Source organism: Oncorhynchus kisutch, linkage group LG28 (assembly GCF_002021735.2).
Source record: "Oncorhynchus kisutch isolate 150728-3 linkage group LG28, Okis_V2, whole genome shotgun sequence".
NCBI lineage: Eukaryota > Metazoa > Chordata > Actinopteri > Salmoniformes > Salmonidae > Oncorhynchus > Oncorhynchus kisutch.
The window spans coordinates 17,385,714-17,409,153 of NC_034201.2; the positions used below are offsets into that span (position 1 = coordinate 17,385,714).

Below are 23,440 nucleotides of genomic sequence, written 5' to 3' on the forward strand. Positions count from 1 at the left end.
CAGTGTCTCCTGACCCCTCCTGTCTCATCCTCCAGTATTTATGCTGCAGTAGTTTATGTGTCGGGGGGCTGGGGTCAGTTTGTTATATCTGGAGTACTTCTCCTGTCCTATTCGGTGTCCTGTGTGAATCTAAGTGTGCGTTCTCTAATTATCTCCTTCTCTCTTTCTTTCTCTCTCTCGGAGGACCTGAGCCCTAGGACCATGCCCCAGGACTACCTGACATGATGACTCCTTGCTGTCCCCAGTCCACCTGGCCATGCTGCTGCTCCAGTTTCAACTTCCACCTGACTGTGCTGCTGCTCCAGTTTCAACTGTTCTGCCTTATTATTATTCGACCATGCTGGTCATTTATGAACATTTGAACATCTTGGCCATGTTCTGTTATAATCTCCACCCGGCACAGCCAGAAGAGGACTGGCCACCCCACATAGCCTGGTTCCTCTCTAGGTTTCTTCCTAGGTTTTGGCCTTTCTAGGGAGTTTTTCCTAGCCACCGTGCTTCTACACCTGCATTGCTTGCTGTTTGGGGTTTTAGGCTGGGTTTCTGTACAGCACTTTGAGATATCAGCTGATGTACGAAGGGCTATATAAATACATTTGATTTGATTTGATTTGGTCAGTGGTGAGGGAGCACATGGCCCTGGCGCAACACGCCCAGGAGCGTGTATACAACAGAGAGCAAATTCCTGGCTGCGTGGCCCTACAACATCGTTGAGCGGGTAGGCGACGTCCATTATAAGGTCCGCCAACCGTCTAAGTTTCCATGGGGGAAGACCACAGCCCGACCCAACGACAAGCTCTCTGAGAGTTGGTCCAGTGGAATACGACCGTGTTCTCCAAGGCGCCGGGGCACACGGATCTTGTGGAACATCATATACACACACGTCCGGGACAAAAAGTGTGTAAATGGCCATACTGGATACCAGAAGCCCGGAGGGCAGCAGTTCTAGAGGGAAATGACGCCAATACTAGCGATGGGGGTACTGGAGGAGTCCCAGAGTGAGTGGTCTAGCCCTATAGTGCTGGTACCAAAACCGGACGGAACTGTCTAATTCTGAAATGACTTCCGGGGCCTGAACGAGGTCATTAAATTTGACGCCTACCCCATGCCCCAGGTGGACGAACTGATCGACCACTAGAGGGGAAGGCGATATACAGTTGAAACCGGAAGTTTACATACACTTAGGTTGTAGTCATTAAAACTTGTTTTTCAACCACTCCATACATTTATTTTTAACAGACTATAGTTTTGGCAAGTCGGTTAGGATATCTACTTTGTGCATGACACAAGTAATTTTTCCAGCAATTGTTTACAGACAGATTATTTCACTTATAATTCACTGTATCACAATTCCAGTGGGTCAGAAGTTTACATACACTAAGTTGACTGTGCCTTTAAACAGCTTGGAGAATTCCAGAAAATATGTCATGGCTTTAGAAGCTTCTGATAGGCTAATTGACATAATTCAAGTCAATTGGGGGTGTACCTGTGGATGTATTTCAAGGCCTACCTTCAAACTCAGTGCCTCTTTGCTTGGCATCATGGGAAAATCAAAATAAATTGTAGGCCCCCACAAGTCTGGTTCATCCGTGGGAGCATTTTCCAAACGCCTGAAGGTACCACGTTCATCTGTACAAACAATAGTATGCAAGTATAAACACCATGGGACCATGCAGCCGTCATACCGCTCAGGAAGGAGACGTGTTCTGTCTCCTAGAGATGAACGTACATTGGTGCGAAAAGTGCAAATCAATCCCAGAACAACAGCAAAGGACCTTGCGAAGATGCTGGAGGAAACAGGTACAAATGATCTATATCCACAGTAAAACGAGTCCTACATTGACATAACCTGAAAGGTCACTCAGCAAGGAAGAAGCCACTGCTCCAAACCGCCATAAAAAAGCCAGACTACGGTTTGCAACTGCACAATGGGACAAAGATCGTACTTTTTGGAGAAATGTAATTTGGTCTGATGAAACAACAATCGAACTGTTGGCCATAATGACCATCGTTATGTTTGGAGGAAAAAGGGGGAGGCTTGAACACCATCCCAACCGTGCAGCACGGGGGTGGCAGCATCATGTTGTGGGGGCGCTTTGCTGCAGGAGGGTCTGATGCACTTCACAAAATAGATGGCATCACGAGGATGGGAAATTATGTGTATATATTGAAGCAACATCTCAAGACATCAGTCAGGAAGTTAAAGCTTGGTCGCAAATGGGTCTTCCAAATGGACAATGACCCCAAGCATACTTCAAAGTTGTGTCAAAATGGCTTAAGGACAACAAAGTCAATGTTTTGGAGTGGCCATCACAAAGCCCTGAGCTCAGTCCCATAGAAAATGTGTGGGCAGAACTGAAAAAGCATGTGCGAGCAAGGAGGCCTATAAACCTGACTCAGTTACACCAGCTCTGTCAGGAGTAATGGGCCAAAATTCACCCAACTTGTTGTGGGATGCTTGTGGAAGGCTACCCGAAACATTTGACCCAAGTTTTAAACAATTTAAAGGCAACGCTACCAAATACTAATTGAGTTTACGTAAACTTCTGACACACTGGGAATGTGATGAAAGAAATAAAAGCTGAAATAAATCATTCTCTCTATCATTATTCTGACATTTCACATTCTTAAAATAAAGGGGTGATCCTAACTGACCTAAGACAGGGAATTTTTACTAGGATTAAATGTCAGGAATTGTGAAAACTGAGTTTAAATGTACTTGGCTAAGGTGGATGTTAACTTCAGACTTCAACTGTACGTCAGTGTCCTGGACCTGACGAAGGGGTACTGGCAGGTGCTGCTGGCAGCAGCCTCCCAGGAGAGGATGGCCTTCTCCACCCCAGGGGGGCTCTACCACTACCGGGTTCTTCTTTTTGGGCTTCACAGGTCCCCAGCAACCTTCCAGTGACTCATGGACAGTGTCCTGCGCCCACACTCTGAGTACACTGCGGCTAATTTGTATGATATAATCGTGCACAGTGACAGTTGGGAGTCCCATCGCTGTAGGCTACAGGTGGTGGTGGATGTGCTAAGGGATGCGGGGCTGACCGCGAATCCCCATAAGTGCAAGATGGGCTACGCCAAGGTGGAGTACGTGGGCTATCTGGAAATGTGAAGCCCCAAGAAAAAAAATGCTGCCATTGGTGAATGGCCGGTCCCCCGAACCAATAGGCAGGGTGTAGGCAAGTTGTTCCTGGGGTTAGCAGGCTATTACAGTCTATTTGTACCTAACTTTGCCGCAATAGCTTCTCCCCACACAGACCTAGCGAAGGCACGCCTACCCCAGATGGTGCGATGGACGGAGGACATCGAAGCGGCATTCCAGGCCCTGTTTTCTTCCGATACTCGCCACCCCAGACTTCTCAAAAAATCTCCTGGTCCACACCAACGCGTCTGACACGGGTGGAGGCCGTCTTGTCCCTAGAGCAGGAAGGCGAGGAGCACTCCATGTATGTTCTCCAGAGGGAGAAGTACTCGATTGCCGAGAAGGTGAAGTGGGTGCTGGACTGCTTCACCCGCTGGTTCCTGTCCTTATAGCGATTCTCTTTCTCTGTTATCCACAGGTCGGGGGCCTGGCACGGCAATGCGGATGCCCTCTCCAGGAGGGACGCAAACCTAGTCCTAAGCACGCGCAATCCTAGTCCTGAGCACGCCTCCCAACTGGTCGGGGGTGGGTTGGTATCCCGGGAGGTCTACCCCGGGGGTGGGTGATAGAGGGGAGGAACGTGCTGTGAGTACCCGGCTGGACACCCCGACGCTGATGGCACCAATTAGGGGTAATCATGGCTATAAAACCAACCTTACTGAAGCACATTGATAGTTATTCCTATCACTGTCTATTGGCCTCGGCCTACTCACAGGGGTCCTCTTAGGATCCCTCACCCTGGACCCATCTTCCTCTACTACTCTCTTCACTGCCTCAGCATATGACACCTGTACTACTCTGATCCTGGCAACCTCCACTGCCTTTCTCTCACAGGACACTTCTGATCTCCAGCACCATGGGTACCCCTACAGTTAACACACACAATGTTTTGCACCAATACTCCACATTCCTTTGACTCATGCCCACCTGCACACTTACCACATCTAGGCATATCCCTCCTACACACTGCTGCAACATGACCATAAGCTTGGCACCTAAAACACTAAAATGGGTTTGAAACAAAATCTCTCACAGGATAACTGACACATCCTAGTTTGACTTTGTCGGGTAAAGACTGCATCAAAACTCAGCAGGACAGACAGTGTTGTCTCTGTTTCACCACACTCTCTACCAGGTCTGTCACTCACTTGTGTGTCAAATATTTTGGCAAAACACATGCGCATACAACCTGACTGGATAGGAATGTTAGGGGCTCGTTCTCCGCTCTGGTTCAGTGGTGGGCGGGGATGGACAGTACAGTGTAGGCTAATGTCTACGGTAGTACATTGCAGGAAGAAATATAGATAGAAGCATTGTATTGGAGGCCAAGCATTTGTTTCACCTGTCCTGATCAGTGTTGATGAAGACAAGGAGATAGACAACCACTCTCAATGTGAAGCCCTTGGCATAGTAGTGCATTGATCTGCATAGGCCAAAATATTGTCAGAAGCTGTCTACTAACTATATTGGCAAGAAATAAAAATGGTTTGCACCTTCATATATACTACAGTCATTGGTTTGCACATATATCCTCCATCCATGCATCCTAGTGGAAACTCCTATGTGTAAGTCTGTTTTTTCCCTTGTAATTTTCCCACCCCTCCTTACCTTGAGGAAAAAGGGAGCCAACAACTAGTTGTACAATGCACCCTGAAACTCCCCTCCCCCTACAAGTTACATGAATAAACATTATGTTGTGTTCCTCTCATTAGTAGACAACTAGACATTCTTACTCCTCTCACTCGATTACTGAGCATTCTGACCTTGGGTTTGCCTGTTACCATAAATAATAGATAAACAACAGAATATTTGACATTTGGTTAGATTTTTTTGTTGTTGCAGTCAACATTCACACACAATCCTATTTAGCTGTTATTCAATTCAAATGTATGCAGCAGTGGATGAGCAAAGTATATGAACATAGCTATTGTGCAATGTATAATCCATGCTAACCATATGTTACAGGGCCTAGCAATGTACCCGGATAGTCTGAACTATTCCTCATAAAGAAAAAAGATTGAATGCTGCCATCTGCTGAGGGGAACTAAAACTTCATGATAACTAGTCAACAAATTTGACCAGGTTATCCAAGGCTTCTATAATCTAAATAAATATATTGTAGACTCTCTAAACAAGTGCCTATTCATCAAAGCAATGTCTGAAAAAATATATATACTGCATCAGTCAAATGTTTGGACACAGCTACTCATTCAAGGGTTTTTCTTTATAAAAAAAAACATTTCTACAATGTAGAATAATAGTGACGACGTCAAAACTATTAAATAACACATATAGAATCATGTAGTAAGCAAAAAAGTGTTAAACAAACCAAAATAGATGTTATATTTTATATTATTCAAAGTAGCCACCCTTTACCTTGATGACAGCTTTGCACACTCTTGGCATTCTCTCAACCAGCTTCATGAGGTAGTCACCTTGAATGCATTTCAATTAAGTTTAGGTGCACCTTGTTTTTTTGTGGAATTTATTTCCTTCTTAATGCGTTTGAGCCAATCAGTTGTGTTGTGACAAGGTAGGGGTGGTGTACAGAAGATAGCCCTATTTGGTAAAAGACCAAGTCCATATTATGGCAAGAACAGCTCAAATAAGCAAAGAGAAATGACAGTCCATCATTACTTTAAGACATGAAGGTCAGTCAATCCAGAAAATGTCAAACACTTTGACAGTTTCTTCAAGAGCAGTCGCAAAAACCATCAAGAGCTATGATGAAATTGGCTCTCATGAAGACCGCCACAGGAAAGGAAGACCCAGAGTTACCTCTGCTGCAGAGAATAAGTTCATTAGAGTCACCAGCCTCAGAACTTGCAGCCCAAATAAATCCTTCACAGAGTTCAAGTAAGAGACACATCTCAGCATCAACTATTCAGAGGAGACTGTGTGAATCAGGCCTTCATGGTCGAATTTCTGCCAAAGAAACTGTACTAAATGACACCAATAAGAAGAAGAGACTTGCTTGGGCCAAGAAACACGAGCAGTGGACATTAGACCGGTGGAAATCTGTCCTTTGGTCTGATTAATCCAAATTTGAGATTTTTGGTGCCAACTGCTGTGTCTTTGTGAGACGCAGAGTTGGTGAACGGACGATGTCTGCATGTGTGGTTTTCACCGTGAAGCATGGAGAAGGTGTAACGATGTGGGGGTGCTTTGCTGGTGACACTGTCTGTGAATTATTTAGAATTCAAGGCACACTTAACCAGCATGGCTACCACAGCATTCTGCAGCGATACACCATCCCATCTGGTTGCACTTAGTGAGACTATAATTTGTTTTTCAACAGGACAATGACCCAACATACCTCCAGGCTGTGTAAGGGCTATTTGACCAAGAAGGAGAGTGATGGAGTGCTGCATTAGATGACCTGGCCTCCACAATCACCCAACCTCAACCCAATTGAAATGGTTTGGGATGAGTTGGACCGCAGAGTGAAGGCAAAGCAGCTAAAAAGTGCTCAGCATATGTGGAAACTCCTTCAAGCATTCCAGGTGATGCTGGTTGAGAGAATGAGTGTACAAAGCTGTCATCAAGGCAAAGGGTGGCTACTTTGAATAATCTAAAATCTTAAATCGATTTGTATTTGCTTAACACTTTTTGGGTTACTACATTATTTCATATGTGTTATTTCATAGTTTTGATGTCATCACTATTATTCTACAATGTAGAAAATAGTAAAAATAATCAAGAAAAATCCTTGAATGAGTAGCTGTGTCCAAACTTTTGACTGTTACTGTATATGAAGTAACATATTTAGCATTTTGTGGAGTCAATCTATTTGCAGACAAACTACACAGACTACAAGTAAAATGTAATATCAACACTTTTTGAGGGTCTTTAAGATCCATGCAACATAAGAACTGTATACATTCTCAGAAAGATGTCATACAGTCCGCGGAGAGAAGAAAATGGAGACCTCATCTGAAAGCAGGAATCAAAACCTCATTTTTATTTTATATTTATTCCATAAACATTATTACAAAACTCAGCAAGTTACCAATATTACATTGTCACCATACAGGCTTGTTCACAAATATTTAAACCTTTGCAACAGTTACAACAAAACAAAATGATACTAGAATGATTTATAAAACAGCAATAAAATCACAAATATGTCTTTATTTCAGTTTTTCTTTTTGTTTTATCATACTTTTTACACAGTAGCACTACACTCCCACAACAAGATTGGTCTGATTACAAAACTTCCGACAAAATGTTACAACTTTTTTCCCAGTGTTTTCCCTCTCTCCTTTTATAATTTTTTTTGTCATGTTTGTTATTTTGGTTTTTAAAACCAAAGGCATGTCATTATACATCCCTTTCACTGCCTATAAAGGCGAAAAAAGGGTATCCACATTTACAAATACTTCACAACACTTTCTAAGAAAAATATACACTTAGAAAATATTTTACAAATTGGCACACTGAAAAATATACAAGATTCATGGAGGATGTCAGGAGTTCTTGTGGAATCCCTCTGGCAACAACTCTGACAATATTTATAAAGCTCAATATTCTTTTCAACAAAAATGGCAAAACACAATTCTAATTAATGTCAAAATCATGGCAGAATTACATCAAACATAACAGTATCTTATACATTCATAAATAGGGCACAGAGGATTTATTCATCCTTTTTTCAGTTACCTGTAAATTCATTTGCCTTCAAGCACCTTTCCCAGGCAGCTCAACAGTGGTACATCATATAAAACTCATGTTGGAGAGGAAGTCAAATACATTCAATTAACAATGGGCTGATATAAGGCAGTCTACTCCACACCACCTGGTGGTGACACCTGTCCTGATCCCCAGTCTCAATGGCTAGCCTGGCAACTTGGAGAAGATGGAGGGGAAGGGGGGTTTCGAGAGACAAAAGGTCTTCGCAATAAATATTCAATCTCTGATGGATAGTATCAATTCATGTAAATTGAAATAAATTGTAGAAATCTAATACAGAGCTCCATGTTTGTGCCGTGGTAGGTGAATCCATGAGATTACATGAGATTACATGAAGCAGTATACTAACCTTGAGTAGAGTACAAATTCAAACCTCAAGATTGAACTAACCTGTTAGAGCATAAAGATTTCTTATTGACACAGTGCTACTTTTTAGTTGCTGAAACAGCTTATGGCAGCTCTCCACAGGACCTATTTAATCCCCTTCTCTGTATCGCCATGCTGGCTGTTGATTTTGAGTTCAGATGGCAATCATTTCAAAGGAATGTATGAATGAAAAGACAGTCATTTGCATTTTGGTAAAAGGTGTATCACTGTCAGCTGCAGGTGCTTGGCAAACGGAATGAAGTGTCAGTTCTCTAGAATGTCGACCGGCCACCGAAGTCCAGAACCCCCACCCCCCAACCCTAACAAAAAGAACATGAAACAGCCAATATACATATAGATAGAAAATGTTTATACAGATACTTGTTCAACGTTTGGCACATAATTCCATTTTTAACAATTATAATTATCGTCATATTCTGCAAATAGTGCATATGTCTCTGTACAATAGCATTAACAAATTGCAATTCTGGGTACTTACTCCACGTACCCTCCCACCTCCTCTCCCCAAACCACGGCAAAAAGCCAATGACAAATAATGCCATTTCAAGATATTAAGAAAATTAGGACAGTATGAGAAAGTCGTCTTATCGTTAATACAAAAATGTCCCTTTTTATTCTGAAAAGTCTGGTTCCCAGCAGAACAGCGATACAGTTCTCCTACACCAGTAAAACATCCACAAATGGAATGGCTGGGTGGTATCAGTAATGATAGGACACTTCTATTGTTCCCTCATGACTAACTCTACTCCACTCTCGCTTTGTACACTGAAGGCAACCATTGACTAAATGTAAGGACGGACAACTTTTGAACTGTTATTTTAAACATTTGTGGAGAGCCACAAACTGAATTTTGACATTGTTAAGGAGGGGCAATCTGTTCCGCTGAAATGGAGAATTGAAAAAACAAAGCAAACCATTAAGTATCACAAAAATGATTTTCAAAACAGTTTCAAGGCAATTTTTCTTATTATACAAAAGTCAAACTCAAAGTAACAAAAAACAAAACAAACTAAAGACCAAGAAAGGTGAATCAAGCAGCAGTCAGAAACAAAAAGCAGCCACGGTAGTTCGAAATCACAGTCAAGCTAGAGACAATCAATCACACAATAGGTAGTTTCGCCGGAACAAATAAAAGCTCACATGCAAGTTGTTTCAGGGTAAAAGAAGGAGGTGGGGTAGTCAGGGTTAATGTCTTTGCCATGCAACACTTGGATTTAAGTCAAAAAGTGAGAGCAGTAAGGGAACCCAGGGAACTGAGCAAGAGGCGGGAGGAAATAGAGTGAGGGGGACGTATTTTGCAGCCACTGTTACAAAATATTACCTCAGTTTCTCATAAGAGGCCATCAGAGCTACGTTCTTGCTCGAGTCCCGCTTCCCTGTATTGTTTTCGTCTCCAGCAAATTTTGCACTGGTTTTGTGACGGTACATTTTTTTGTGTGCGGGCCCACAGATGCCAGGTATACCGAGGCTGGACTTGTTGAACATGTTGCAGTCTAGAGTGAGAGGGGGGAAGAAGGGGTTTGAAGGAATGAACTTGGATTGGTTTTTGGCTCCCCTGCCAGTTGCCTTCCTGCCCCTTCCTGCCCCAGGGGAGGTGGCATAACCACCCTTTTTCCTGACGTCAGCTGTTGTGCCCGCCAGGATTTTGAGTGTCTTAGTTTTAAGGCTGTTGGCCTCTGGAGGCTGACAGAGTCCAGACATGGGGTCCCACAGTGGCTCGATGGACACCTTCATAAACCTCTCGACCTCTGCCATCCCAGAGACTATGTTGGACAGGATGTTGGAGGGCTCCTCAAACTCTCGCTGGTCGTCATCCACAGCAATGTTGTTGTTGTTTCCGCCGTCTACCCAGCCCCCACCGTGCTCCACCAGTAAAGGCCAGTCTTCTGACAGTCCAGCAAGACCTTCACTTTCTTCACCTTTCGCCTTTGCCTTTGCATCAAGCAGGGCTTTTAGCTTTTTGGATGAACGAGAATTCTGTCTAGGGGCTTTGTTCTTCTCTGTCTTGGGGGCCCTTGGAGTCTTGGTTTTCTGTTTACTGGTTGTTTTCCTTTTTGACTTGGGACCTTTAGTTCGGCCTCCAATAGGTTCAGCCTGCTCATCAAAGACGTCCGTGCCGTCAATCTTATCACCTAACCCTGTGCCATCATTGTCATTGAAAGTATGGAACTGGAACTGATGATTGTTAATCGCTCTGCCATCATGGTTTTGTTGTGGCAGGACATTACAGTCCCACTTAGTCCCATCAGGTGTAGTTGAGAGAGTCATGTCTCCTGTCTCTCCTTGAAACTCCCTGGCCTTTCCTAGGCTTTCCCTCATTTCTGGACCCATCACCTGTGGGGAGAGATTTGGTGTGTCGGGTGGCGACATCTCTGACAACGACGAGTGCCTGAACTTATCGGGGGTGAAGTTGGAGATGTCCAGTAGGTCTGTGGACTCCCTAAGGGGAGTGATTTCATCAGTACTTTGCTGGATCACCAGTTTGGGACTACAGTGGGCCAAGAAGTTCTCGTTCACATCCTCTTCACTCTCCTTCTCACAGGACTTGTGACTCATAGTGCTGTAGTTGCTAGAGGAGGCCGACAGTGAACCCATAGAGTCATAGCTGGCCAGCCTGCTGTTCTCTGTGTTTAGAGTGACTCTATGGAACTGCACCTGTTCCTCTTCAGCTGACCGGCTGGCCTGTAGGGTTGAGTCTGGTCCTGGTGGCTCTTCAGGTAAATGTGCCTTATCATTCAGCAGTCTGTTGCCATCTACATTGACTTGACTATATCCTGACAAGGGCAAGTTGTTTGTCATTGGCAAAGGCATGGTGTTGGAAAAGCCAGCAGATTCAGGTGGAATGTCAGATGTAAATGGTAGCTGTTCACCTCCAGACTGCCATGATATGTGAGTGAAGTTTGGCTCCATCTGATTGGAGTTAGAGGGGGATTGTTGGAGCTCGGACTCTGAGGGAGGAGATAGAACACAGCTCTGGGCCAGCTGTAGGTTAGTGAATGGATTCTCTTCCTGGTAGAGCCCATGGGGAAACTGTTGTCGGGGATTCTGCTGCTGCTGCTGCTGCTGGGAGTAATATGACAGTCCAGTGTTACTGGATGAGTCAGAGGCATCTAGTAATGTCTGTAGGTAGCCTCCGGGGATGACAGGCAGACCACTATTCACATTTACAGGATGGGTCATTGTGCTGGAAGAGGAGCAGGGGGCTGGTGAAAAAGTAGACTTTTCAGTGGGGTCGACACTGACAGTGGAGTCATCACAAAGCTGGGGGCTGCCTGCTTTAGAGTAAACTATGTCAGGGTGCTGACTTGGGGATAGTGGGCCAACCTCTTGTAGGTGTACCACAGTTTTACCATCCTCCTGCTGAGCCTCTGTCATTTTTTTCGACTTCAGTCTGGCCTCGCTTTTAAATTTCCTTATTTTCAAAATCTTATTTCCAAGTCTTTTCCCCTCCCTCTCTAGCGATCTGCTTTTTCCTGTCACACTTCCTTGGTCTAATCTAGCAGCACAGTCGGAGGTTGTTGTTGTTATTGATGCCATATCTGTACAGGCAGCCTGATCCTCAGCTGCTCGCACCTCTTGCTTGTGATCGGCGTGGTTTGGCGAGAGCTCTACAGTGTGAATTCTTTGAATCCGGACTCTATTTGCAATCCTGTATTTTCGTTTTGTCAGGCTAGAATTAAGGGAACGCCTGCAGCCATTCGGAAATGTGTTTTTATCACCAGCAGCCAGCCTGCGCTGCTCCTGCATTTCCTGGCGCCTCTTTTGCCAGTAGTCTTTCAGAGGGGCCATTCTCTGGTACTTATGAACTAAGTCCTTACTTAAGCTTACTGTTGTCTCTGATGTGTCCATTTTTCCCAGCTTTACTAACATGTGCTTCTCCCCTTTAAATCGGTTTATGATGATGTATTTGATTATCACCGGAGGCTCTTTTCGTGACGATTTTCTCCTCTTCTTTGGACACCAGTCGTCATCCTCCTCTTTTTTTGGACCCACCGGCTGCTTCTCCTTTTTCTCCGTGTTCTTCTCGCTCTCGATAGAATCCACGTCGTACAGATAGTCGTCGCTGTATCGGACTTTCCTCTTGGACCTCAGCCCATAGCTCAGCTGGCTGGAGGAGCTGGAGTTCTCCCTGGAGAGGAAGCAGTGTTTCCGTTTGGTCTGGCAGGTGTCAAGGGAGGATCCAGTACAGGAGCTGTCATCGCTGTACTCTCCAGAGTCCTCTGTGGAGTTGTTGAAGTCAAACAGGTAGCTGCTCTCTGGACTGACACTGGGCATCACTTCAGCAGAGCTGCTGCTGTTGTTTTTGTCAACCTTTTCTCCAGCCGCCCAGACTTCGACCTTCTCTCCATTCACCTGCGGCACTTCAGCTTCCTTCTTCACTGCTCCCTCTCCCTCCTTTTTGGCGACGACACTTGGGAAGAAGTTGAACTGGGTTTCCTCCTGAATGGTGTTGGTCTTCTCTCGGACGTTGTCCTGGAAGGACTCGTAGCGGATCTTCAGCGAGCACACGTCGCTGCCCAGGGTGGAGTCCTCATCATCAAACATATAGTTGTCTACGTCCTCTTCTGAGAAGAGGTTTACAGAGAGCTCGTTCTTAGAGCAGAGGTCCAGCAGCTCGATCTTACTCTCGCTGATAAAGGACTCAAAGCAGCCCCAGTCCTGGCTGGAGTTGGCCAGCAGAGCCTCCTCACCATTGCACTTGTCCAGGAGCAGGCCTTCGTAGATACTCTTTGACGTGGCATCCTCCGAGTCACTGTCCTCTGCTGACTTCTCCTCATCTGTCTTCTCCACCGCTCTAACCTTGTGCTCTGGGTAGCTGAGGAGCTGGTCTGAGAGCAGCTGATCCCCGTAGCGGATACCAGAACTCATGCACTGCATCGCCATGTCAGGACAGGAGACAGGACAGGAGACAGGACAGGGGTCGTAGTCCCGGCCCAGGCCCAGCCCTGGCTCAGGCTCTGTAGCGTCCTTGCTCTCGATGAAGCAGCCCAGGCAGGTGCGGCTCTGTGGCATAAGGCAGTCCCCCCCAGACAGGGCCGAGACACTCCCTGTCTCCATCATGGTGAAGGCAGCCTTGTCACTACAGTCCTCTGGAAGAGCCCAGTGACTCACCAACTTGGTGGAGCAAGAGGAGGTGAGGGAGATGGTGTGAGTGGAGGAGGAGTCATCAGCAGTAGTGGTGCTGGGCTCAGGGGTCTCTGTTGGGCTGAGAGGTGAGGATGGGCTAAGTGAGGTCCTCTCACTCTCAGGGCCTCCTTTTGGTAGATTGGCTTTAGGAGGGGTGCCGGGACTGTCTAGCTTCAAAGAACTGTCCTGGTTGTGTGATTCTGTAGAGCGGAACAAAGAGATAGTATCAGATATCAACTAATTCCCTTGTGAACTCACTGATGCACAATGTGAGAGTACTTTAACATACTGTATTTCCTATATAAGATGACTTTTAATGTACTATTTCCTTTCTTGAATTATTTTTCATTTTCAGCTCAATGTACACAGTGTACAAAACATTAGGAACACCTCCCTAATATTGAGTTGCACCCCCCTTTGCCATCAGAACAGCCTCAATTCGTCGAGGCATGGGTTCTACAAGGTGTCGAATGCATTCCACAGGGTCGCTGGCCCATGTTGACTCCAATGCTTCCAACAGTTGTGTCAAGTTGGCTGGATGTCCTTTGGGTGGTGGACCATTGTTGATACACACAGGAAACTGTTGAGCGTGAAAAACCCAGGAGTGTTGCAGTTCTTAACTCAAACCGGCACACCTGGCATCTACAACCATACCCCTTTCAAAGGCACTTAAATACTTTGTCTTGCCCATTCACCCTCAATGGCACACATACACAATCCATGTCTCACTTGTCTCAAGGCTTAAAAATCATTCTTTAACCTGTCTCCTCCCCTTCATCTACAATGATTGAAGTGGATTTAGCAAGTGACATCAATAAGCGATCATAGTTTTCCCCTGAATTCATCTGGTCAGTCATGGAAAGAACAGGTGTTCCTAATGTTTTGTGCACTCAGTGTATGTTTCTAGCCTCTCTTTCATTTGGTAAAATGCACAGGTCATGTTTTTTTTCCAAACAGGCTGCACAAAGTAATAGTTTTGTACAAAGACGAGGCATATTAGAGTTAATTCAAGCTGAAAAGGGGAATTCAGCTTTTTCTTGAGAAAAATGAAAAGCTCATCATTAATCATCATCATTGTGTTTCTTCAGCTCTATAATTTGTGATAAGAATGCAATGAGAATAAAATAAAAAGCCATTATAGAAAGTAATCATGGGACAAATTTTGTGGAAATATAGAAATCATTAGCCTATTTTGTTCAATCTTAAATAAGGCCTCTGCCTTTTCTATTACTCTGATTGAACATCTTTATGTTGATGTATTTACAGGATGAACGGAAGGAATGACAAAAGTAATAACCTTTCCCCTCCTCTGTGTGAGTGGCCTTTACCCTTTGACATTCAGGTCATTAAGGATGGGAGTGTCGTGCGAAAGGATGATAAGTTCTTTCAGAATAAAAAAAACGGACGAAAACATTCCACACATTCATTAGACCGTCTCTGGGCATTAAAACAGGTAGCAAAGGTTAAGGTCACTAAATATCAAGGCTGAGGCTTCTTGCCTTTCAGCTTTGTAAAGGTCACAGCCAAGCTAAAATAGCCGAGGTGAAAACAATGCGTACTGGAGCATCTTGTTCCATATAAGAACTCGTACTACGATTGTGACATAATGTACCGTGATAATGTAGCAGCATTCCCTCTGTTCCTTCATAAAAACACATTGTAAAATGCCAGAACATACAGTACAATATGATACAATATAGCTACACCTGTGGAGAAGAATTAGGTCTTGGTGTGTCCATTTTTATTTATTTATTTATTTATTTATTTTTCAAGTAGGCCTAATGTGTTTCTAGCAAAGCAACATACACATGTCTTTACCATTCTCGTCCACTTTGTTGATCTGCTCCAGGTTTGAAGCCAGCACAGCAAAGTTGGGTTCTTGAAAAACATCCATCAATTTAGCGTGGTTCTTGTCCCTTACATTATTACCACTATCCAACCTGCAGAGGAAAAACACAAGACACATGAAAACACTGGTGTTGACCAAAGGAAAAGGTGTATTATGTCATCATAATAATATATACTGCCATGCAAATCCCTTGTTGACTCTCGCCTTTCTCAACTGCTGCATGAGCAGCAGCTACTCTTTCTGGGGCTTCAAAAGAGGCCAGGGAATATTCGGGATGCTATATTTCTACCTTTAGCCCAAGATTCTACTCTTTGTTCCTGTAAAATATATGTCCCCATCTATGGGCTACCAAGGGATATTGTTTTGGGCACCATTATAGGAGACTGCCTTATACTGTATATAGTAGGCTTTTAAACACCTGAGCCTCAGTCTGCATGCAAATTGCAGGCACATCCTCCTGGCCTTTTGTTGATCGCTTTAAGTGTTTCTCAAATCGTAAAACTCCTCAATAACATGCTTGCTGAATGAGAATTGTTCTAAGCAAATGTCAGAAGTAATAATTGTATAAAATCATGCCCCCAAAAAATCTTATTTCTGTTCTCTAACTAGCTCTCTAACTCTCTTGTTCACGCTCTCAAACTCCCCGTCCTCCTCCCACTATCCCCTTTCTTGCAGCCAGGGAGAAAAAACAAATGGCCAGATTAATGGAGACGGAGAAGAAGCAATAAGAGGTTGCATAAAATTAGCCCTATGTCCAACGATCATGTCCAATTTAACACATTATTAAGCCATGTTGTTTCTCCTGGAGGCAATTTGCGACAAAGGTTTGTGAGCCGCATGAAACAAGACTCTCTGCCAGCGCAGTGCTGACTCACTGCCAGCTAGAAAGATACTGTTAACCTGGCCTGGCTCTCTGTGTCATTAACCTGGGCCTCTGTCTGTGTTAACCTGGCCTGGCTCTCTGTGTCATTAACCTGGGCCTCTGTCTGTGTTAACCTGGCCTGGCTCTCTGTGTCATTAACCTGGGCCTCTGTCTGTGTTAACCTGGCCTGGCTCTCTGTGTCATTAACCTGGGCCTCTGTCTGTGTTAACCTGGCCTGGCTCTCTGTGTCATTAACCTGGGCCTCTGTCTGTGTTAACCTGGCCTGGCTCTCTGTGTCATTAACCTGGGCCTCTGTCTGTGTTAACCTGGCCTGGCTCTCTGTGTCATTAACCTGGGCCTATGTCTGTGTTAACCTGGCCTGGCTCTCTGTGTCATTAACCTGGGCCTCTGTCTGTGTTAACCTGCCCTGGCTCTCTATGTCATTAACCTGGGCCTCTGTCTGTGTTAACCTGGCCTGGTTCTCTGTGTCATTAACCTGGGCCTCTGTCTGTGTTAACCTGGCCTGGCTCTCTGTGTCATTAACCTGGGCCTCTGTCTGTGTTAACCTGGCCTGGCTCTCTGTGATAACCTGACCATGGGTCTGTCTGTTAACGTAACCATGGGTCTGTGTGTTAACCCGGCAATGGGTCTGTGTGTTAACCTGGCCATGGGTCTGTGTGTTAACCTGGCCATGGGTCTGTGTGTTAACCTGGCCATGGGTCTGTGTGATAACCTGGCCATGGGTCTGTGTGTTAACCTGGCCATGGGTCTGTGTGTTAACCTGGCCATGGGTCTGTGTGTTAACCTGGCCATGGGTCTGTGTGTTAACCTGGCCATGGGTCTGTGTGATAACCTGGCCATGGGTCTGTGTGTTAACCTGGCCATGGGTCTGTGTGTTAACCTGGCCATGGGTCTGTGTGTTAACTTGGCCATGGGTCTGTGTGTTAACTTGGCCATGGGTCTGTGTGTTAACCTGGCCATGGGTCTGTGTGATAACCTGGCCATGGGTCTGTGTGTTAACCTGGCCATGGGTCTGTGTGTTAACCTGGCCATGGGTCTGTGTGTTAACTTGGCCATGGGTCTGTGTGTTAACTTGGCCATGGGTCTGTGTGTTAACCTGGCCATGGGTCTGTGTGTTAACCTGGCCATGGGTCTGTGTGTTAACCTGGCCATGGGTCTGTGTCTACCACTGTGCACTAATCTTACTGGAAAGACTAGTCAGTATGAGCCATTGGTAAGCCATTTGAAAATCTTAACATTAGAATTGTTGAATCTCAGCACTGCATAGAGGGACCATTGGAAACACAGTAGTATAGGGAGAGAGTTTGCAGAGACATGACAAATTATTCAGTGGGAGATGCTCAGCATCTTTTTACAACTAAAAACAACACCTGGCGGGCCCAAGATGACAAATGCGTGAAAGTATAACTGCCAGACTTGAATCCATTACTGGCATGGGGTAGCATCTGTGGTTATCAGACCCTTGTGAGGCACATTCAATTTATTTTTTTCCATTTCTGTATGCAGAGAAAAGGAAATCACATCCCATCATATGAAATGAAATGATGTTATTTCTAAGAGGCCCAGGTTATCAGAGCTTTCTCTCTGCTCATAGTGCGGGCCACTGGCCCAGAGGCTCTGAGGTGATTAAACAGAAGGGATCACTGCTAATGCAGGAGATTCACTTTCAGTCCACATCCACATCACCTGATCCATCTGCTGCAATCAGGGCTCTAAATGGGAGTATATGTGACACTGAGTCTTTCTTCTCAGGAGGAACAACTGAATTCCCAGAGAAACACTGAAATCACAATTTTAGATGAACCAGAAATCAGCCAAATGGTGGTGCTGGGCTACAGCATAGCAAACATAACGCATGATTGACCAGTTTCACTTAAAATAATGAAACACTACAGTATGGGTTTGTAGTGGGGCATAGCAGTACACCATTGCAGCGGTATGATGATGTTATAGAAAATGATAAGTCTTCAATAATTCAACTTTCAAAATCCTACAGAGAACTACGTCAACCACTGCATAGTTACTGTATATTTGACTATATTACATCATACTGCACTCTGCATGCACTCATTCCTTTGTTTGAAGCCATATTGAGCAAAATGTGGAAAAACAGTGTGTTCTTAGCTGCTGAGCAAGGGAATAGAAACACATCTCCTGAAATGTTGCTTATTGGTTTAATTTACTTGAGGACACATACAGTAGAGTAAGTGTATGAGAGGCTGTAGGCACCTAATTAATAATGGATGCATACCAGGGCTGGGAAATGCCAGGGACCTCACCATACGATATTATAGCGATACATAGTTGCCGATACGATATGTATTGCGATTCTCACAATTTTACAGTATGTATTGCGATTCGATACTGTGATTTTTATTAGGATTCGATGTTTCAAACATATTGCTCACCATATGTCTGCTGCAAACGAGTTTTGATCAGTCTGTCACGTCGGTATGTACGATTCGGGAGACAGGCGCAGGAATGCGTAACAGGGTTTTTTATTACACCCAAATTAAGGCGTGCCGTGCAAGGGCACGGGGAAGAAGACCAAACAAACATGTATACAACACACAAGGTTGAAACCCAAACAAAAGAGCGAGGAGTACCTCAAATAAATAACACACGCGCACAATGATTAACACACAGGACGAGACCCGTAATCATCTGCGCAATCCACAATGAAATCCAAAACACACAGCACAGATACTCACACGAACCAATGGACATTGTATCAATAATCGACAGCTCAATGGAAACCAAAGGGCACATATATACAAATACAATCAGCGGGAATAGGGGCCAGGTGTGCGCAATGAAAGTTCCAGAGGGATCCGTGACACAGTCATGGAAATAAAACTGCTGAAAAAAATGTGCTCCCTATTTAAAAAATAATCTGGAGGATAAGCAATGAAGGAAAAATACTGGATTGTTGGTGCAGGTACAGCCAACCAGCGCAAAAATAATATTATCAATATTGTCAAAATGGTAAGATATGATATATCCCCAAAATAATATCCAGATATGTAACTGTATCTATTTTTTCATGAATTGTTACCATCGTTGTTCATGACTTGAATTTAGAAGCTGTTTCAATAGTTTAGCGTTTTAATTCATAGCAACATTAGCGTATTTTACTGATGTATTAGTCTAATTTCTTTAATGAACAGAGAAAAGGTTTCACCCTTCAGATAGACAGCAGATTCCATGATAAAGGGAAAAAACATTTACAGTAAATAGCAAACAGGAGTGAAGACATTTAAGAACCTGTAATAACCTCCATACATATCAAGAGGGGTATCAAGGCCAGTGGGGAGCCGCTGTATTTCATATCAAAGCAGCTAATATAAATCCTGATAAGAGAAGCTCTAATCTGTAAACCCATAATAGCACTTTATTGTGACTAGCCACAAGCGGCTTAGAAGAAAGGAGTAATTACCGAGTAAAGAGGTAGGTTGCAGAGGTGGAAAACCTGTGGTGATGAAGAGGAGGAACTGAAACTGGAGGTACTGAGGATGAAATTATGTTTTATGAATTAGTATTATCCCTACCTATCACATCTGTCCCCGCTCCCCCTCTCTGGCGCTCGAGGTCGCCAGGCTGCTCATCATTACGCACACCTGTCATCATCGTTACGCACACCTGTCATCATCGTTACGCACACCTGTCATCATCATTACGCACACCTGTCATCATCGTTACGCACACCTGTCATCATTACGCACACTTGTCATCATCGTTACGCACACCTGTCATCATCGTTACGCACACCTGTCATCATCATTACGCACACCTGTCATCATCGTTACGCAAACCTGTCATCATCGTTACGCACACCTGTCATCATCATTACGCACACCTGTCATCATCGTTACGCACACCTGTCATCATCGTTACGCACACCTGTCATCATCGTTACGCACACCTGTCATCATCGTTACGCACACCAGTGCTTCATCGGACTCACCTGGACTCCATCACATCATTGATTGCCTACCCTATTTCTGTCACTTCCTCAGTTTCCTTCCCGTGTCTGCATTGATGTTGTTTTGTTTCTCTTGTCCAGACTCTGGTCTTGTTTAGTTTCATGTCTATTTATTATTAAATCCCCACCCTGTACTTGCTTCCCGTCTCCCAGCGTCTGTGGTTACGGAACCGTTACAGAATGCAGACACCACAATTGGAAGCATCAGGAATTATTATAATTTGTTTTGGTGACATCGGGTCCAGGTGCCATTGCCGAAGCAACCAGGGATGTTTCAGCTGGCTCATCAGGCTCCCAAGCCTCGGTTGGCTTGGTAGGGTCCCACGCCATGACTCAGATGGCTCGTCGGGCTCCCGCACCTCGGCAGGCCCGTCAGGCTCGCCCAGGTAGGATGCCAGGTGGCGTCCCTAGAAGGGGGTACTGTCACGTTTGTCCCCGCTCCCCCTCTCTGGCGCTCGAGGTCGCCAGGCTGCTCATCATTACGCACACCTGTCACCATCGTTACGCACACCAGCGCTTCATCGGACTCACCTGGACTCCATCACGTCATTGATTGCCTCCCCTATATCTGTAAATTCCTCAGTTTCATTCCCGTGTCTGCATTGATGTTGTTTTGTTTCTCTTGTCCAGACTCTGGTCTTGTTTAGTTTCATGTCTATTTATTATTAAATCCTCACCCTGTACTTGCTTCCCCGTCTCCCAGCGTCTGTGGTTACGGAACCGTTACCCCTACCAAGAACATTACTTTGAGCATACAGACGACCATATCTGCCGGTTTTCCTTCTGTCTTGCATCATATCCTGATTCATGTAATCAATTTTGCATGATGGATTGATTACTCGCACAGACTCAAATTGACAGTCCCACATAGAGTACTACCTGTATATAGGGCCTACACATTTGTCTGTGAGAGTGCGTCTGTGTGTGTTTGTACACTGTATAGCACGTATAGCTGAAGGTGGGAGGTAGAAGTGATTCATAATTCTGGTGCAGGAGGGCATCCTGACAAAGCTTAACTCCAGTGTACTAAGAGGCCAGTCTGGGAAGGCGCTGACTGACTGACTGATGCAACAATAGTTTTTTCACTGCAGGGAAATAACCCCATAATCCATCTCACATACTATTACACTGACAGCCGCCAGGGCAGCGCAGAGTGGGGATATGAAAGACTTCCCGAGTGATTCCACTACCAAGGCATAAACACAAGAAAAAATAAAACAGAATAGAATAGAACAAAACTCCACAGAGAGCTGGAGAGGAGGGAGCACTACCCACATACGGACCGAACAAGACTTCCCTGGCTGAATACACTTGAGTACTACGAACACAAAACATCAGCTACTTTATAACCATTTAGTATGACCCCCTTGATCCCTCATTTTGCTGACTTGAAACACTTGGGACACAACCATTGTTTTCTAGCTGTCATATCCTGAAACCTGAAACACCAGCCTCTCAATATAGGAGCTGACAACGGATCATTGTGATACATATTTTACAGAGAAAGAATTTCCAGTGCTCAGAATAATCATTGCCTGTGCAGAGCTGTGGTGTAGTGGTAACACTCAAGTCAGAAATACAATGCCTCACTGGAGACTGGGGTTAAATCCACCTACCTGTATCTGCTTCTGATTTCCAAAGTGTCTCAATAATAGTGTCCAATACCCAACAAAAATACGTTTAAAATGATAATCATTGCCCTTCCAATTTGTCTAAATTACTAAGGAACAGTAGTCAGCTAATACAGTGGCAAGAAAACGTTTGTAAACCCTTCGGAATGACCTGGACTTCTGCATAAACTGGTCATAACACTTGATCTGATCTTCATCTAAGTCACAACAATAGACAAACACAGTCTGCTTAAACTAATAACACGCAAACAATTATATGTTTTCATGTCTTTATTGAACACACCGTGTAAACATTCATAGTGCAAAGTGGGAAAAGTATCAGTGAACCCTTGGTTTTAATAACTGATTGACCCTCCTTTGGCAGCAATAACCTCAACCAAACGTTTTCTGTAGTTGCGGGTCAGACCTGCACAACGGTCAGGAGGAATTTTGGACCAGTCCTCTTTACAAAACTGTTTCAGTTCAGCAATATTCTTGGGATGTCTGGTGTGATTCGCTCTCTTGAGGTCATACCACAGCATCTCAATCGGGTTGTGGTCAGGACTCTGACTGGGCCACTCCAGAAGACATATTTTCTTCTGTTGAATCCATTCTGTTGTTGATTTACTTTTGTGTTGTGGGTCGTTGTCCTGTTGCATCACCCAACTTCTGTTGAGCTTCAATTGGCGAACAGATTCTCCTGCAAAATGTCTTGATAAACTTGGGAATAAATGTTTCCGTCGATGATAGCAAGCTGTCCAGGCCCTGAGGCAGCAAAGCAGCTTCAAACCATAATGCTCCCTTCACCATACTTTACAGTTGGGATGAGGTTTTGATGTTGGTGTGCTGTGCCTTTTTTTCTCCACACAGTTTTGTGTTCCTTCCTTCCAAACAACTCAACTTTAGTTGAATCTGTCCAAAGAATATTTTGCCAGTAGTGCTGTGGAACATCCAGGTGCTCTTTTGCTAACTTCAAACGTGCAGCAATGTTTTTTTGGCGAGCAGTGGCTTCTTCCGTGGTGTCCTCACATGAACACCATTCTCGTTTAGTGTTTTACGTATCGTAGACTCGTCAACAGAGATGTTAGCATGTTCCAGAGATTTCTGTAAGTCTTTAGCTGACACTCTAAGATTCTTCTTAACCTCATTGAGCATTCTGCGCTGTGCTCTTGCAGTCATCTTTGCAGGACAGCCACTCCTAGGGAGAGTAGACAATTTGTCTTACCATGGACTGATGAACATCAAGACTTTTAGAGATACTTTTGAAACCCTTTCCAGATTTATGCAAGTTAACAATTATTAATCTCAGGTCTTCTGAGATCTCTTTTGTTAGAGGCATGGTTCACATCAGGCAATGCTTCTTGTTAATAGCAATGGCCAAGCTGTGTCAACCATAAAATAAAAATACATCTATCATGCTTTGCAAACAAATTATAGTGTTAAAAAACGAATGTAATGTTGCATTTAACTGCCGAAAATTCTGTTATCAAGGTAATTTCTCAGTAAGTAACATCAGAGGTCAACATGTGGAAGAAGTCGGAGTTCAGGGATGATAGACAAGTTTCCCACTAGTAATTAACAGATGGAGGGGCATAGAAGTGAATTTTCTTTTTTGTATAATATTTTTTTTTAATGCATTGTATGTGGTAAATACCACCTTCCCACTTGGCTATGAATGCAGGGTTAGTACACTATATATACACTATATATTTCAGCCACATCCGTTGCTGACAGGTGTATAAAATCTCCATAGACAAGAATGGCCTTC

The 23,440-nt window shown here is 44.3% G+C and overlaps 1 protein-coding gene across 1 annotated transcript in view; it reads right to left on the reverse strand.

Annotated features, from left to right (window-relative positions):
* Positions 1–7,085: 7,085 nt before the first annotated feature.
* LOC109875623 (neurite extension and migration factor-like) overlaps positions 7,086–23,440 on the reverse strand; it is a 33,547-nt gene continuing 17,192 nt past the window's right edge. Inside the window, exons 2-3 of the mRNA XM_020468013.2 lie at positions 15,167–15,288; positions 7,086–13,548 (exon numbers count right to left, since the gene is read on the reverse strand). Coding sequence (XP_020323602.1) covers positions 9,539–13,548; positions 15,167–15,242 — 4,086 coding nt within the window. The 5' untranslated portion in view covers positions 15,243–15,288 and the 3' untranslated portion in view covers positions 7,086–9,538. The remainder of the gene's footprint in view (positions 13,549–15,166; positions 15,289–23,440) is intronic.